The following is a 13658-nucleotide window of genomic DNA, read 5'->3' on the forward strand; positions in this document are numbered from 1 at the left end:
CAAAATACATTCAAAAACAAAAAAAAGAAACAATTTTGTCTAGAGATATATTCCACCCTTCCCGATGTCCTCGAGTTTTGGGGTACTTTTGGGTATTTATTTTCAATCAAATACATTTTACTTGAAAGGTGAATATTGATTGTCTGAAGGTAATATTTGAAAATGAAGTTAATATCATGATTGATATTTTCAAACTTCTCTTTCTTACAACATATCTATTTTGAGCTCAGCAACGCGAAATTTTTTTGGTTCTGATTTCCGCGCCTCTTTTTTTTTTTTTTATTTTTTCATTTCTTTTATTTTTTTAATACAACAAAACATTTTGTGATGGATACCATAGATGATCCTTTGGATTTTGAAACCACTGAATTACAAACATTAGATGAAAACTTTCGATGTCCTATTTGTAAAGAATTTTATGATACAGCCATGATTCTTAGTACTTGTTCTCATTCCTTCTGCGCCATGTGTATTCGACGAAGTCTTGCTGCTGAACAATGTTGTCCTAAATGTAGAGCTCCTGGTCACGATTCTAATCTTCATAATAATTACGATCTAGATAATGTTATTCATGCTTGGAAATTAGCAAGGTAAAATTATTATATATGAATTTTTTTTTTTATTATTATTAAACTTTTTTGACACATATAGAAAGAAAATCTTGGAACTTCAGGAAACAACTGGATCATATACAAGTCAGACAACGATACAACAAGAAGAATCTAGTCATGTTAGTCAAATGGAATCAACTTGTTCAACAAGACGATCTACTCGATTAAAAACAGTATCAAGTAGAACAGAAGGTATATCATAACGAATAAAAAGATGGAAGTATATACTTATTTTATTTATTCAATTATTTTTAGATCCTGACCTTGTTACTTGTCCAATATGCCAACAAAAAATGCATATGCTTGTATTGAATCAACATGTAGATCGATGTCTTGATGGTGATAGTACTATACCTCCTTTACCAAGCAAACCAACCACCCTAGGGAAGAAAAAGTAAGTACTAAAAATGATTATCTTTTTTTTTTTTTTATTTATTATTTGATCTTTTTTTTTTTGATAGAATCAACACAGGGAAGAAACCTATCAAGATAGTTTATGATATGTATAAGGATAAAGATTTACGGCGAATGTTGAAAGTAAATGAAATAATAACAAAAAAAAAAAAAGGAAAGGAGATATGTGTTGATGATGTTTTTTTTTCTATAGGATATGGATTTACCAGATCATGGTGATAGGTCTCTACTTATATGGCGATATAAAGAATATGTGACAATGTATAATGCAAATATGGATTCATCAGATCCTATGGACATTAAACAATTGATTCGACAACTTCAAGCTGCTGAAACTCTGCAATTCTCTGGTAGAACCACTACGAAACGATCAGCACCTGATGCTCAATTACACAATATCCTTTTTTTTTTCTTTTTTTTTTTCTTAAAAAATGATGATTAAATGTATATTATCCTTGACTACTCTTTTTTTTTTTTTGATTACAACAGAAATATGATGATGAATATAGATTACTTATTGACAAGGCACGCAAGAAATCCAAACAAAAAACCTCAAATGGAACTGGAGAGTCATGTAAGAGGACAAAAGTAACAGATAGATTGATTTTGTCTTAACTGATATCCCTTTTTCTTTACATTACATTTGAAAACTATTAGCCAAATCAAAACGGGATGATCCAGCGGACAATGATTTTCAATAATTAATAGAAAAGTAGTTTTATTCCCCCCAACCGATTTGTTATTACTATCCACTAGTTATTTTTTTTTTAATATTTCGCATACTTCTATTAGATTTGTACATACCTCTTTTTTTTTGGGATTCTATTGTATACAAAAATAAAAATGAATCATCTTCTTATAATAATAAACTATTTATTTTGATTTAGCTAAAGATTTATCTCCATCTACATTGTAACAATGAAATCCTTTGTCAACTTGTTCCTCTCAAATGGAAAAAGCATTTTTCGTCCTCATCTGAAATTTCATCCTCCTACTGATCAATCCAAATCAGGTACGCGGTAGAATGATCAGAGAAAAAAAAAAAAGAAAATAAATAAATAAATAAAATAAGAGTTTTATTAAGATATATATAATAATAGAATAAAAAAAAAACAAGGTAGGTATATGTAAATAAAAGGAGGAATGGTTTGCTTAACTACCACCACCACCACCACCACCGCCACCTCCAGAGGATTGTCGTCGTCTTTCCATCTATCAAAAAAAAAAAAAAATAATATGAGTAACAAGATCAAACAAATACATCGTTGCTTTACTTCTCTCACTTGTGGATGAGGGGTAGCCGAGAAGGAAGTATGAGCTTCAGCCAATAATCTTGAACTCCAAGGGGTAGCCAAACTCATAAAGCCCAAACCGAGTTTAGAATTGGTAATACGTAAACTCCAAAGAGGTTCACCAGTGATAGATTTCAAACAATAGACCCATCGACCACATCCAATATAAATGACTTGACATGGCCATGTAGCATCCTGACTTGTAGGTTCCACCAATATGGCCGGAATATTAAATCCACCATTAGGACAATTGAATCGCCATTGTTCTTCTCCTGTGAGTGGATCCACCGCTAGTACTTTACCACGCGAACATCCATAGATCATTTGTTTTTCTTCCACTTCTTCCTGTTGATCATAACTTGGTGGTTCTATACTATTATCGAGTTGTGCTTGTTGTGAAGGAGAAAGGAATCGACTAGGTGTAGCAATCACACCCACTTCTTCATATCCAAAACCCTAATTCAAATAAAAAAAATGTTAAAATTGAAATAATAATAATAATAATAAGTTTACCTTCATTTTATTCACCCATCTGGGTTCACCTGTAAAAAGATCCAAACAAGCTGTTTTACCATTCCCACCAATAATCACAGTATCTTGATCAGTAATAAAAAGAGACACAATCCCTCCCATGGCACCAGTAGGGAAATCTTGACGCCAAAACCGAGATCCATCTTTCTTATTGATAGCATAAATCTTGCCATGAGTAGAACAGAGTAAGACTTGGTTTCTTGTAAACTTGCCTGTATAATTGTTTTCCAGCGAAATACTGTCGCTATCTAATGATTTTTTTTCATCCTTTCCAAACATGATGATAACTAATAGAAAAGAGAAATAAAAAAAAAAAATAAGCTTTTTTATACTTTTTGATCAGCTGAAACGGGAATCTCCGTAGGACGTTCTTTTTTTTTTTTTTTTGGCTGCGAAAATATCGGATTTCCTTTTCAGGCGAATATGGCCCGCGAAAAAAAAATGATGTAATACGCCATCTACTCAGGTACCAAATGAGGAAGTCAAACTCTGAAATGTCAGATCAATGATTGATATATAAAGTCATTTTTCATAACTAGCCTTCAGTTTAAAAAAAAAAAAAGATAGCCATTCACCACAGAAAAAAAAAAAAAAAAGAAATCATTTTACATTTCCTTTTTTAGAAACGATGGAGTACATTCGTTATTCATGTCCTGGTGAAAGTTTTCATCAAAAAAAAAAAAAGATCATCATCATCCATGATTCACATATACAAGACAACGTATATAAATTGAATATATGAATATATACGGTAAATACTTTATTATTAGATTATGTACAAATTAGATAAATCAGTAATTTTCTTTTGCCACTTTTGCCAAAGTTTCACCTTTTTTCTTGATGACACCCAGATGGATGATCCTATCACCGGTGATAGCTACAGGATTCGAACTTCTTCCAATCACCTAAAACAAAATAATAATAATAAATACCTATATATATATATGTAGAATATAAATATACTTACTACAGATGTACAAGGAGCGAAATATTCCTCAACCAAACTACCAAACATATCTTTGATCCTAGCAATAAGAGCACCTTTACTAATGATTGTATTGACACCTGGGTATACTTCCAAAACACCACCTGTACGAGTATAAATCTATAAAGAAAAATGAGAATCAGTTATCAATAGAAATTAAATATTTTTTTTCTCTATTACCCAGAATCCACTGGAACATAAAATGGTGTTGAAAGGCCCATCATCAGCTTGTTCTGCAAATTGAATATGTTCTAAAGAATACATATTGAAATGATCCAATACCCTCATCACACCCCAATAAGCCCACTATAAAAAAAAAATGTTGATTATCAAATAAAAATAAATAAAAATAGGATTTACCTGAACATATTGATCTTGAAAGAGTTGAGGATTTCCAATTTCAACAGTGATGGCTTTGATATTCTTTGCTGCAGCTGCAGAACGCATGGTACCATCTTGTCCAGAGTTATGGAGTATGATTTGTGATTTCTGTAATTTTGCCATATGAGCCGCTACTGGATCATTCTATAAAAATAATAATAATGAATAAACATCAATAAAGTATAGTTTCTTACCATATCAGCCCGAACATAAAATGAATTGACACGACCGAAACTTGCAGTGTGAAGATCAATCAGATAGTTGAATTGTGATAATAATTTGTGCATCAGATGAAAACAATAGACTTGAGAGGCAAATCCATCTTCTTTACCAGGGAATTGTCGATTTAGATCACGTCCATCGGCAAATTCACGTTGAAATTTCAAATAACCAACCACATTGACGCATGGAATAGCTACCAAAGTTCCTTTCAATTTCTTGACATCAATTTGAGAAATGACTCTATAAAAAAGAATGATATGAATATTTTTTTTTCATTAGAATAAATATTATTTTTCCATTTTTACCTATGTATGCAAGGAACACCATTTAATTCATTTCCATGAACAGCTGCCGTTAATCCTACAACAGGTCTATCAAATGGATTCATTAGTATCATTCCCATTGTTTTTTTATTATGTATTTACCCATTTTCAGATCCACGTAAAACAATGACAGGAATACGAACCCATTCATTCAATCCTTGTGTGACCATTTTAATCCATACAGTATTGGTACTATATTCTTCAAAATCTTCCACCTTCAATCGTTCCCGAACCACAGGATGAGGCAAATCAACTCGAACATGGATAGCAGGTACAGAATCAGGTTTGTAAAGTTGAGTTGGATCATAGATATGAGCAAGCATGGCTAAACTATCTCGTCGAATGGCTTCATCGACTGTCGAAAACGAAGCACTGGCCAGACGTTCAGCCAAAGAAGGTAAAACTTGGGTGTCGTCCTTCAAAGTCGTTGGTGCAGGATAATCATCACTAGCCATTTCATATGGAACTAAAGATCGTCTTCGTGTCATGCTTTGGCGTCGTCGACTTGGCTTCAAATCATTATGATCATCGTATTTAGGTACTGGTGCAGTTGTTGTTGTTGTTGGACCAATCGATAAGTCTTCGTCTGGTTCGGCTGTATAAGTTGGATGTTGGAAAGTATTTTCAAGTCGATTTTCAAGAGGTTCTGGTGATTTATATGATTTAGAGATTGTATCCATTGTCCATTTATTATGTTTTCCTTCTGCAATTTGAATACATATGACAGTTGCATCTAAAAAAAAAAAAGTAAAAAGTAAAATATAAAATAAATAAATAAATAAATAAAAAAAATAAAATGAAATGATATTTTACCTATGCCTTGAATACCAACAATACCATTATTATCAGCAGGTCGTAAAATCATTGTTGTTGGACTAGATTCTTCATCACGTTCAATTAATACAGTTTGACCTTGTTCCAAAAATTGAGGTAAATGAGGACCACCAATAGCATTTTCATGATAACGATCACCATCCAAATAGACCTGAACATAACCTTCTACAACATAAACTAAACAGAAAGCACCCAAAAGTCGTTTTTTTCCATAATCATCCCCAGTATCTTCATCATCCATATTATTTGAACCAAGTTTATCTACATTGATCCGAGCAGATCCAATCTGAGGTTGAAATATCAATTGAAGACATGTTACTGGTGGTTGTCGAATTTTACATGTGGTTGTCCTATTAAATGAAACCAAAATTATTTTTTGTCGTGAGAAATATTTTTTTTTTTTTTTTACCAATTGCCATCCCAAGAATATGGAAATAAAGATTTTACATTTGTATCAGTATCCCCTTCTTGATGAGCCAATACAACACTAGGTTGAGTATATTCTTCATTAGAAGAAGGTAAAATGACTGTAGAACTAAATAAATGACGTTGAATAAATAAATTATTATTGATATTTTAATTATTATTATTATTATTTTTTACCATTGATAACCAGGGAAACGGGAAAATTCACATTGATGATTATAAATAGTATTGATACTAAGTCTCCAGAAAAAAGGATCCTTTGTAAAATCTTTATCTGGAGGATAAATAGCAATTTGACCTGTTGTTCCTTCTCCATTTTTCCATGGTTGTTGTATATAATCATCACTATTTTTAATATATATATAAATACGAATTCATTTCTTTTTTTTCTTATTATTATTATTTTACCTTGGTTTGAGATTGATGACACGAAGTAAAGAAGGATCAGGAGAATCAGATTCTACAATGATAGATTGTCTTCTACCATGTTTTTGAAAATGGGGATCTTCTTCTGGTATCATAATAATAAAAGTTGATAATTAAAAGATAATATTATAAAGTTTGATAAAGATAGAAGATAAAAACTAAAAAAGAAAGAAAAAGGAAAGCAAGAGAGATCATGCATAGCTTATACTCATCAGTTTTATTCTCCGCCAGTTCATACGGGGGAAGTATTTTTACGGGTTTCATTTCGATAGCAAATATTTTTTTAAAACGTATCGGTAAATCATTTTTTTGGAAAAAAAAAAAAAGTAATCGTATATATTTTAATACTATTTCTAAGCAGAGAGAAGGATTCTTCTCTTCATAAAATCCGCAGCCAATCATTTAGTTGGAAATTATTTGTTTTTGCTCGTTGACCGGGCACTTCCTATTTGACAGAATTTCGTTGGCACACACGCTAAAATCAAAAATATTCCCCACTTTTTGTTTTCTATATTTTTTCCTCTCTATTTTTTCATCCTTTTTTTTTTTCTCTTTTTGAATACTGTATATATGGTTCGATGGATTTGGAAAGGGAAAACTGGTCAAAAACCTATGGTGACTACGTGGCGTTGGATATGGATTCTTATATTACTTATAGGTGAATGGCTTGTTTTTCGTTTAGCTGTAACAAGATGTCCATGGCCAGCTCCTTCTACCTCTTTAGACTCCAACGTAAGCCTACCCCTTCTTTTTTTTTTTTTTTAAAAAAAAAAGATGTATTCTCATTCCTTCTTTTTTTTTTTTTAAATTCTATGAATAGGCTCCTGAACGAGTTCTCTTGATTGCCGATCCACAAGTGACTGATGCTTATTCTTACGATAGACAAGGTGTTTTACTTTGGTTAACAGAATTCTATAGTGATCTTTATATGCAACGTAGCTATCAACATGTGACAAGACAAAGGCAACCTGATAAAATTGTAATCCTTGGTGATCTAATGGATGGTGGAAGAGAATGGGATGACCAAGGGTAAAGTTTCCAAAAAAAAAAAAAAAAATAGTGATCCTCATCTTTTTTTTTTTTTTTTTTTTTTTTTTTTTTTTTAGGTTCAAAACACAACTGGGACGATTCTACAAGATCTTCAACCAACAAACCAAGACGTTATATATGAGCGGTAATCATGATATTGGGATTCGTGACGGTATCCAACCTCATATCTACGAACGATTCCAACAAGAATTTGGACCAAGCTCATCCATTCATTCTTTGGCATACAATCATACCCTGGTGATCATCGATACCGTTACACTCACAAATACACAACCATCCATCCGACAAGACGCCTTGGCAATATTGGACCAAATAGCGCATACCAATAAGATAGGACAACGGGTATTGATGACACATGTTCCTTTATATCGACCTGAACAAACCTCTTGTGGTCCATTACGAGTACAATCACGACCTTTTATCTATCAAGGTTATGGACACCAATACCAAAATCTGATGGAGCATGATATCTCTCAAGCCATTCTTGAACAAGTCCAACCTGAGCTTGTGTTTTCGGGTGATGATCATGATTTTTGCAAGGTGACACACAAGTACAAAAAGGATGATTTATTGGCTTTGGAATATACCGTACCGACGTTTAGTATGTCTCAAGGTGTACGACAACCTGGTTATATGTTATTACAAGCAACAGAGCAATCTTTGGTCCCGCAATTATGTTGGCTACCTGATCAATTGGGGATCTTTATCATGTATGGTTTCCTGGCTGGTGTCACCATGATCTTGTCCTTCATCAGCCATATTTATTCTCTTATTGTCAAAAGAAGAATGAAACGAATGAAAAAGAATGATGAAGAACAAGTCTTGGATGTGGATTCAACAATGACTACGACTTCTTTACTATATGGAACTGTATTACTTACTCTATCGGATATCAAAGAGGTGGCACTGGTTGCTTTCCCATTCTATCTTTTTTGTATACTCTTATTATGATTATTATATTATTTATTTCTACTATATACCAATTGTATTATATTAAATAAACAAAGAAAAAAAATATTGTATACAAAAATATGGGATATTTTTTTTTATTCTTCTTTATTATATTGTTTCAAAAATGCACACACAAAAAAAAAAAAGATGAAATAAATAATAAATGAATATAATGAAAAAAAAAAAAAAAACAATAACAAAAAAAGTGACGTATATACACTACGGAATAGATATAGATAGATAGATAGATAGATATGATGATGATGATATTAAACTAAAGAATAAGGATGAGGATCAATATGTATCGGTGTCATGCAATGAAGAGGATAAAGGAGTTTGTAATAATTCGTTTGGATTCATGGTATCTTGCATTGGGATATTGCCTGGTAGAGAGTTTCGTAGAATAGAGGAAGACTCAAAGTGCATATGGGAAGATGTTGGAGTTGGAGAAGAACAGGCTGAAACCAAACCATTCGATGATGATGAAGAAGAGTAAAATAAACCATGATGAAGATGTGAATGTTGATGATAATGTTGTTCTTGTTGTTGAAGTTTGTCATTTGTCATTAAAAATAAAGAAGGGGATGTGGATCGATATTTTTGTCGAGTGCCTCTTCCCATAGGATGATTGTTTTGTGAAGCATATACTCGCATTTCCCTTGCATAACGAGCCTTGTCCGCTGTAGCCTTGTTCATCCACGGAAGTCGTTCAGATTCTGTCATTGTATTCCATCGATCTGCACATAATTTACTGATTTGACCCACAGTAGATCCAGGATAAGATTGTCGAGTTTCCGGTCGTACTTCAGTCAAATACCACATGTAGGCTGATAAAGGATGTTTTGGAGCACCTGGATTTTTATCCCTTTTTTGTTTTCGTCTTGTTCGTTTTGGTCTTGAAGATTGTTGTAATGAAAAACCATCATTGGTAAAAAAAGTAGTACCATTATCCATTTCTACACCATTGGTTAATAATCCTATATTAGTTGATGACGGTGAAGACGTTGTTGATGACATTGTTGGAGATGAAGACGAAGAAGACGATGTGGAAACAGCAGCAGCAGCAGCAGCCATAACTTGAGCAAATTGTTGTTCTCTTGTATCTGCTTTTTTCTTTTCCACTTTTTCATAATGACCAGCCTTTGTCAATTCTGCTTTTGATCGTCGAATATACATCGCATTGGGATGTAATGCTTGTTGACTTTCTTTGATTTTATTGGCTTGTACTACATATTGATGCTTGTCTTCCTATAAAGAAAAAAAAACAGTGATGATGAATAACCTTTTTTTTTTTTTATATTATGTTATGAATATTTACTTGACTAAGGGTTCTCCAACGATCACCAATTTCTTTACTGATATCACTAACAGTCCAAGTAGGATTATCGATCTTGAGTCGTTTTCTCATTTCTTTATTGAAGAGTAAAAAAGCATTGGGAGGTCTTGTGACTCGAGTTCTAGTCAAATTTCGAGATGGCAATAAAGAAGTAGAAGATAAGAGTTGTTGTTTTCTTGTTGTTGTATCTTTATCAACAGAAGATGGATGAAGTTCAGGTGGAGAAATATTAGTTTGTAATAACGAGAAGGTTGAATATGTTGTTGGTAAATTTTGAAAGGAAGGGTCTTGTTGGTGAATAACATGTTGGGTAAAATCCGGATAACTCAGGTTGAAATGAAGATTGTCCGCGAGATTGTCTATTAGGAATAGGAGCTTAGTCAACAAATAAAATAAACTGGTTTTTTTATGATGAACTTACCCATTCTAAACTTTTCATAAGTAAGTTTTTTTTTAGAATGTTATAATAAAACAAAAAGAATTCAAGAATATATATATATAACTATATTGTAAATAATAATTAAGAAAAAAAAAAAAAGAAATCAAGAAAAAGAAGAAAGAAAAATAGAATAACAAGAAAAAAAAAAAATTAGAAAAGGACGGGAACTGATCCAAAAAAAAAAAGTCCAGCTCAAACATCAATTAAAACACCGTTTGATCAAAAAAAAGTACATACTCTCTCTTCCTTAAAGACTAAACAATATAAAACTGTTTATTATTATTATTATTGAATCATTCATCATATATACAATTTGTCCTTTTGAGTAACATGTCAATCTATCATATCTCTACCTATAAGTATTCATTCTCCGTCAATCAATTGTTATAAGTTTGAGGCACAATTATCTTCAAGGTTCGTTCTGACGATGAAGATTCTGGTATTTGAGGTAAATACTATAAGAATAAAAGTTTGATGCAGAAGGTTGACACAAAATAAATAATAGATTACGAGGCGAAATTCTTACAACTTTTGGAAAAAGGTGACCAATGACTCTATGATAGAAATCAATTATACTGGTAAGTATCAAAAAAAAAAAAAAAAAAAATTGAAAGAACAAGATCATAAAAGAGATCAAAGATTTATTAAATACTTTCGTTCTTTCCTTCAAGGTACATCGATTCTTTACAAACCTGGGTCCATCATAGGCGGTTGAATCGAACCCAACGATGAAAAGGAACGTAGTATTAATTACTTTTTGGAACCTCTTCTTGTTTTGGCGTCCTTCTCCAAGAAACCTTTTGCTTTTATATTAGGAGGCTATCACCACAGATCGCATTGATATCTAGGTAAGAAAAAAAAAGATTTTTTGCCATATATAGATAGATTGATTTCTTTGGGGGTCTCTTTCTCTTACATTGATATATTATTTGTACATTTTTGAATCCTTAGTCAAGTCGATTTGGTATTGGACAACAATATTCAACTCAAGGTAATCCTATAAGTAACTCAGAAATGATGATGATATAACTAATCACCCGTTTTTTTGGGAACAGATTTACGAAAACACCTTCTCTTAGTGGTCATGAAGTAGTATCTGCTTGTACTGATATACTGAAACCAATCCAACTGACTGATGAAGGAAGAATTCTAAAAATTCGTAGTGTATTCGAGTATCATCACAAACCGACTTGTTGAATGACCTAGGTCTATATTGAATCGTTATAGCTCTAATGTTTATGTCTATATGGATGTCGATAAATTATATAGAAAGTGGAAAAGTAAGTTTCTTTGTACCTCAATTATAAAGAAAAACAAATTTGGATTATTGACACTGGTTTTTTTTTTTTTTTGTAGATCTCCAGGATTTGCTTTATCATTGGTTCCATCAAGGAAGTAGAAGAAAAGCTAGCTGTCCGTTTGTATGAAACACAAATCACAAGGTAGGATCAATTATTATACATCATCAGGGAAAAAAAAAAGAGACAATGGATATTAATTAATGCAGTCATTTCAATTTATCTAGTTGGTCAAGTATCTATTCTTTTGTGATCAAAAATACAATCATCGGTGGAAATGAAGAGCAGTGATATACAGCGAAAAGGGAACACATGTGGTGATCAAGCATCACCAACAACAAGTAAAAGAAGAACCTGGATGAAGGCTACATTACTTTTATGGAAAGGTGGGCCGTGGCAAAAGCTCACGTATTGGTGGATTCTTACGAAGTGGATTTATTACAACATTTCTTCTATCTTCCATATTGATGAATTTACAAAACTCTACTGCCGTTGTCATTATATCATCCAAAGATGGAAAATTTGAATTTGAGAACTGTTATCTGTCAAAACCCCGATTGCAAAGGGCGTCAAGCTGGCTGGATCACGAGATACGAATGCAAGTATGAATAATATGATCATCACTGGAATATGACAACAAGCAAACTTTCCTTCATCCCTTCCAGTGGTCAACTTCATCAACAGACAACAACAATATCGATAAAGTATTCCAAACCTTGATCTCTTCTCATCCTGGACTGGTTGAAGATGGATATATCATACCTCTGACCTGAAGAGAGTTGGTAAGTTAAAAAAAAAAAAAAAACACCCTAGAAATGATTGGCCATTGATTTTTTTTTTTTTTTTGGTAGGAATAGGAACCTCCCACATCTTGAAAAATAAAAAAAAAATCCTGTTTCTTTTTAAAACTCTTTTCTTTTTCTTTTCCATATATATATAGATTCTCTCTTTCTCTCCTTCCCTCTCTTTTTAAACTTTCCTTTTTTTTTATGACATTATTATATTATTATTATTATTACTTTTATTAATAGATCGTCATGAAGTCTTTACCTAATGAACTCTTGATGCACGTTATTGACTATATCCCTTCCAATCATTTATCAGTCTTCTTATTCGTTTGTCGATATACGCATCAACTAGTCAGTGGAAAAGCTTATCGAAAAACAATGTTTCCAGATGACTTGCCATTATCTGATATTATGAATTTTTGTCAAAAACACGGTTCTTCTTTGGTCACTATCAAACTTCCTCATGGTAAACGATACCCCGATACTTTCTTTATGCTCCTCTTTCAACTCTGTCCCAATCTCAACTTTTTACAATCCAGTATGACTCCAAAACAAATTCAACGATTCCTTTTTCGAACTCATTACCCATTGACTTGTTTTATGTTGACTCAACACTATGATTATGGTGACGATTTGGATGATTTGATAGGAATGACTCAGGACCATTACAATGTCACGAAATTATCCTGTTGTTCGTCCATTTTTTTATTTCCTCATCCTCCTATACCCGATACCACCTTGACTCATATCTCACATTATTTTCATCATCCTGGTGCTTTAAGAAATGCTATTTTACCTACCTTTGGTCCTGATTTACTCTCTTTGACTTTGAATGTATATGATATACTCACTCTTTCCGTGGCTGAAATCATCTCTCAAAAATGTCCTCGATTACGTTATTTACAAATTCCTCATGTCAAAGCTCAAGGTTTATGGATGTTATTACATAAATGTAATACTTTGGTTGCTATTGTGGTGGGTGGAAATGAAACAAATCAAGATAGTAATGATAACAATGATTGGACAATAAATGATGATGAATCGAACGTACATTGGATCAATCAAGAAAATCAAAAAGCTGTTGCAACTATCAAGTCTCATAAACGTGTATGGTGTATACATCAACAATCATCACATTCTTCCGATTCTAATAGGCTTTCTTGGCATATTGGCATTCTACCAAAGATATGAATTATATATATATATATATTTTCCACTTGTTATTTTTACATTACATTGAATAAAGAATCAATCTCTCGTGTTACCTTTTTTTTTTTTTCCTTCTGTATATATCTCTTAATCTAATTGTTATTCCTTAATATTGCTCAGGCCGATAACTCTTCCTCTTCTT

The 13658-nt window shown here is 32.4% G+C and overlaps 7 protein-coding genes across 7 annotated transcripts; 4 read left to right on the forward strand and 3 right to left on the reverse strand.

The window, feature by feature from the left end:
- The first annotated feature begins 267 nt into the window (after positions 1–267).
- Positions 268–1510, forward strand: BX664DRAFT_163577 (uncharacterized protein). The gene is made up of 5 exons (XM_051539948.1): positions 268–590; positions 652–803; positions 867–1005; positions 1073–1420; position 1510. The coding sequence occupies exons 1-4, from the start codon at positions 328–330 to the stop codon at positions 1242–1244; spliced, it is 726 nt and encodes a 241-aa protein (XP_051399367.1). The 5' UTR covers positions 268–327; the 3' UTR covers positions 1245–1420; position 1510.
- Positions 1511–2104: 594 nt separating this feature from the next.
- Positions 2105–3127, reverse strand: BX664DRAFT_265808 (uncharacterized protein; the record flags this gene model as incomplete). Its single annotated transcript, XM_051540874.1, has 2 exons — positions 2105–2773; positions 2831–3127. 2 exons carry the CDS (start codon positions 3125–3127, stop codon positions 2105–2107), a joined length of 966 nt encoding a protein of 321 aa, XP_051399368.1.
- Positions 3128–3598: 471 nt separating this feature from the next.
- On the reverse strand, positions 3599–6788 carry BX664DRAFT_336579 (uncharacterized protein). Its single transcript, XM_051546102.1, has 11 exons — positions 6428–6788; positions 6197–6364; positions 6003–6128; positions 5573–5943; positions 4862–5492; positions 4742–4807; positions 4409–4676; positions 4194–4358; positions 4014–4139; positions 3816–3953; positions 3599–3753 (listed from the first exon to the last, which is right to left on the reverse strand). Exons 1-11 carry the CDS (start codon positions 6538–6540, stop codon positions 3640–3642), a joined length of 2286 nt encoding a protein of 761 aa, XP_051399369.1. The 5' UTR covers positions 6541–6788; the 3' UTR covers positions 3599–3639.
- A 269-nt stretch (positions 6789–7057) lies between these two features.
- BX664DRAFT_264645 (Metallo-dependent phosphatase-like protein) lies at positions 7058–8446 on the forward strand (the record flags this gene model as incomplete). The annotated part of the gene is made up of 3 exons (XM_051540824.1): positions 7058–7177; positions 7266–7474; positions 7552–8446. The coding sequence occupies 3 exons, from the start codon at positions 7058–7060 to the stop codon at positions 8444–8446; spliced, it is 1224 nt and encodes a 407-aa protein (XP_051399370.1).
- Positions 8447–8740: 294 nt separating this feature from the next.
- BX664DRAFT_299577 (high mobility group box domain-containing protein) lies at positions 8741–10307 on the reverse strand (the record flags this gene model as incomplete). Its single annotated transcript, XM_051542310.1, has 4 exons — positions 10204–10307; positions 9765–10141; positions 9462–9694; positions 8741–9326 (listed from the first exon to the last, which is right to left on the reverse strand). Exons 1-4 carry the CDS (start codon positions 10205–10207, stop codon positions 8741–8743), a joined length of 1200 nt encoding a protein of 399 aa, XP_051399371.1. The 5' UTR covers positions 10208–10307.
- A 341-nt stretch (positions 10308–10648) lies between these two features.
- BX664DRAFT_351105 (uncharacterized protein) lies at positions 10649–12292 on the forward strand (the record flags this gene model as incomplete). The annotated part of the gene is made up of 9 exons (XM_051547644.1): positions 10649–10669; positions 10763–10799; positions 10893–10917; positions 11037–11069; positions 11173–11212; positions 11578–11663; positions 11803–11860; positions 11906–12121; positions 12185–12292. 9 exons carry the CDS (start codon positions 10649–10651, stop codon positions 12290–12292), a joined length of 624 nt encoding a protein of 207 aa, XP_051399372.1.
- A 146-nt stretch (positions 12293–12438) lies between these two features.
- BX664DRAFT_336585 (uncharacterized protein) lies at positions 12439–13591 on the forward strand. Its single transcript, XM_051546103.1, has one exon. The coding sequence runs from the start codon at positions 12557–12559 to the stop codon at positions 13496–13498; it is 942 nt and encodes a 313-aa protein (XP_051399373.1). The 5' UTR covers positions 12439–12556; the 3' UTR covers positions 13499–13591.
- Positions 13592–13658: the final 67 nt, after the last annotated feature.

The sequence above is a fragment of the Halteromyces radiatus genome (genome assembly GCF_025201355.1).
Source record: "Halteromyces radiatus strain CBS 162.75 chromosome Unknown BX664scaffold_5, whole genome shotgun sequence".
NCBI lineage: Eukaryota > Fungi > Mucoromycota > Mucoromycetes > Mucorales > Cunninghamellaceae > Halteromyces > Halteromyces radiatus.

Coding starts and splice junctions, on each gene's coding strand:
- BX664DRAFT_163577 (XM_051539948.1), top strand. CDS start 328: ATGGATACCATAGATGATCCTTTGGATTTTGAAACCACTGAATTACAA. Junction 591..651: donor CATGCTTGGAAATTAGCAAG/GTAAAATTATTA, acceptor TGACACATATAG/AAAGAAAATCTTGGAACTTC. Junction 804..866: donor AGTATCAAGTAGAACAGAAG/GTATATCATAAC, acceptor AATTATTTTTAG/ATCCTGACCTTGTTACTTGT.
- BX664DRAFT_336579 (XM_051546102.1), bottom strand. CDS start 6,540: ATGATACCAGAAGAAGATCCCCATTTTCAAAAACATGGTAGAAGACAA. Junction 6,365..6,427: donor GTCATCAATCTCAAACCAAG/GTAAAATAATAA, acceptor TATTAAAAATAG/TGATGATTATATACAACAAC. Junction 4,677..4,741: donor GGTGTTCCTTGCATACATAG/GTAAAAATGGAA, acceptor TCTTTTTTATAG/AGTCATTTCTCAAATTGATG.
- BX664DRAFT_336585 (XM_051546103.1), top strand. CDS start 12,557: ATGAAGTCTTTACCTAATGAACTCTTGATGCACGTTATTGACTATATC.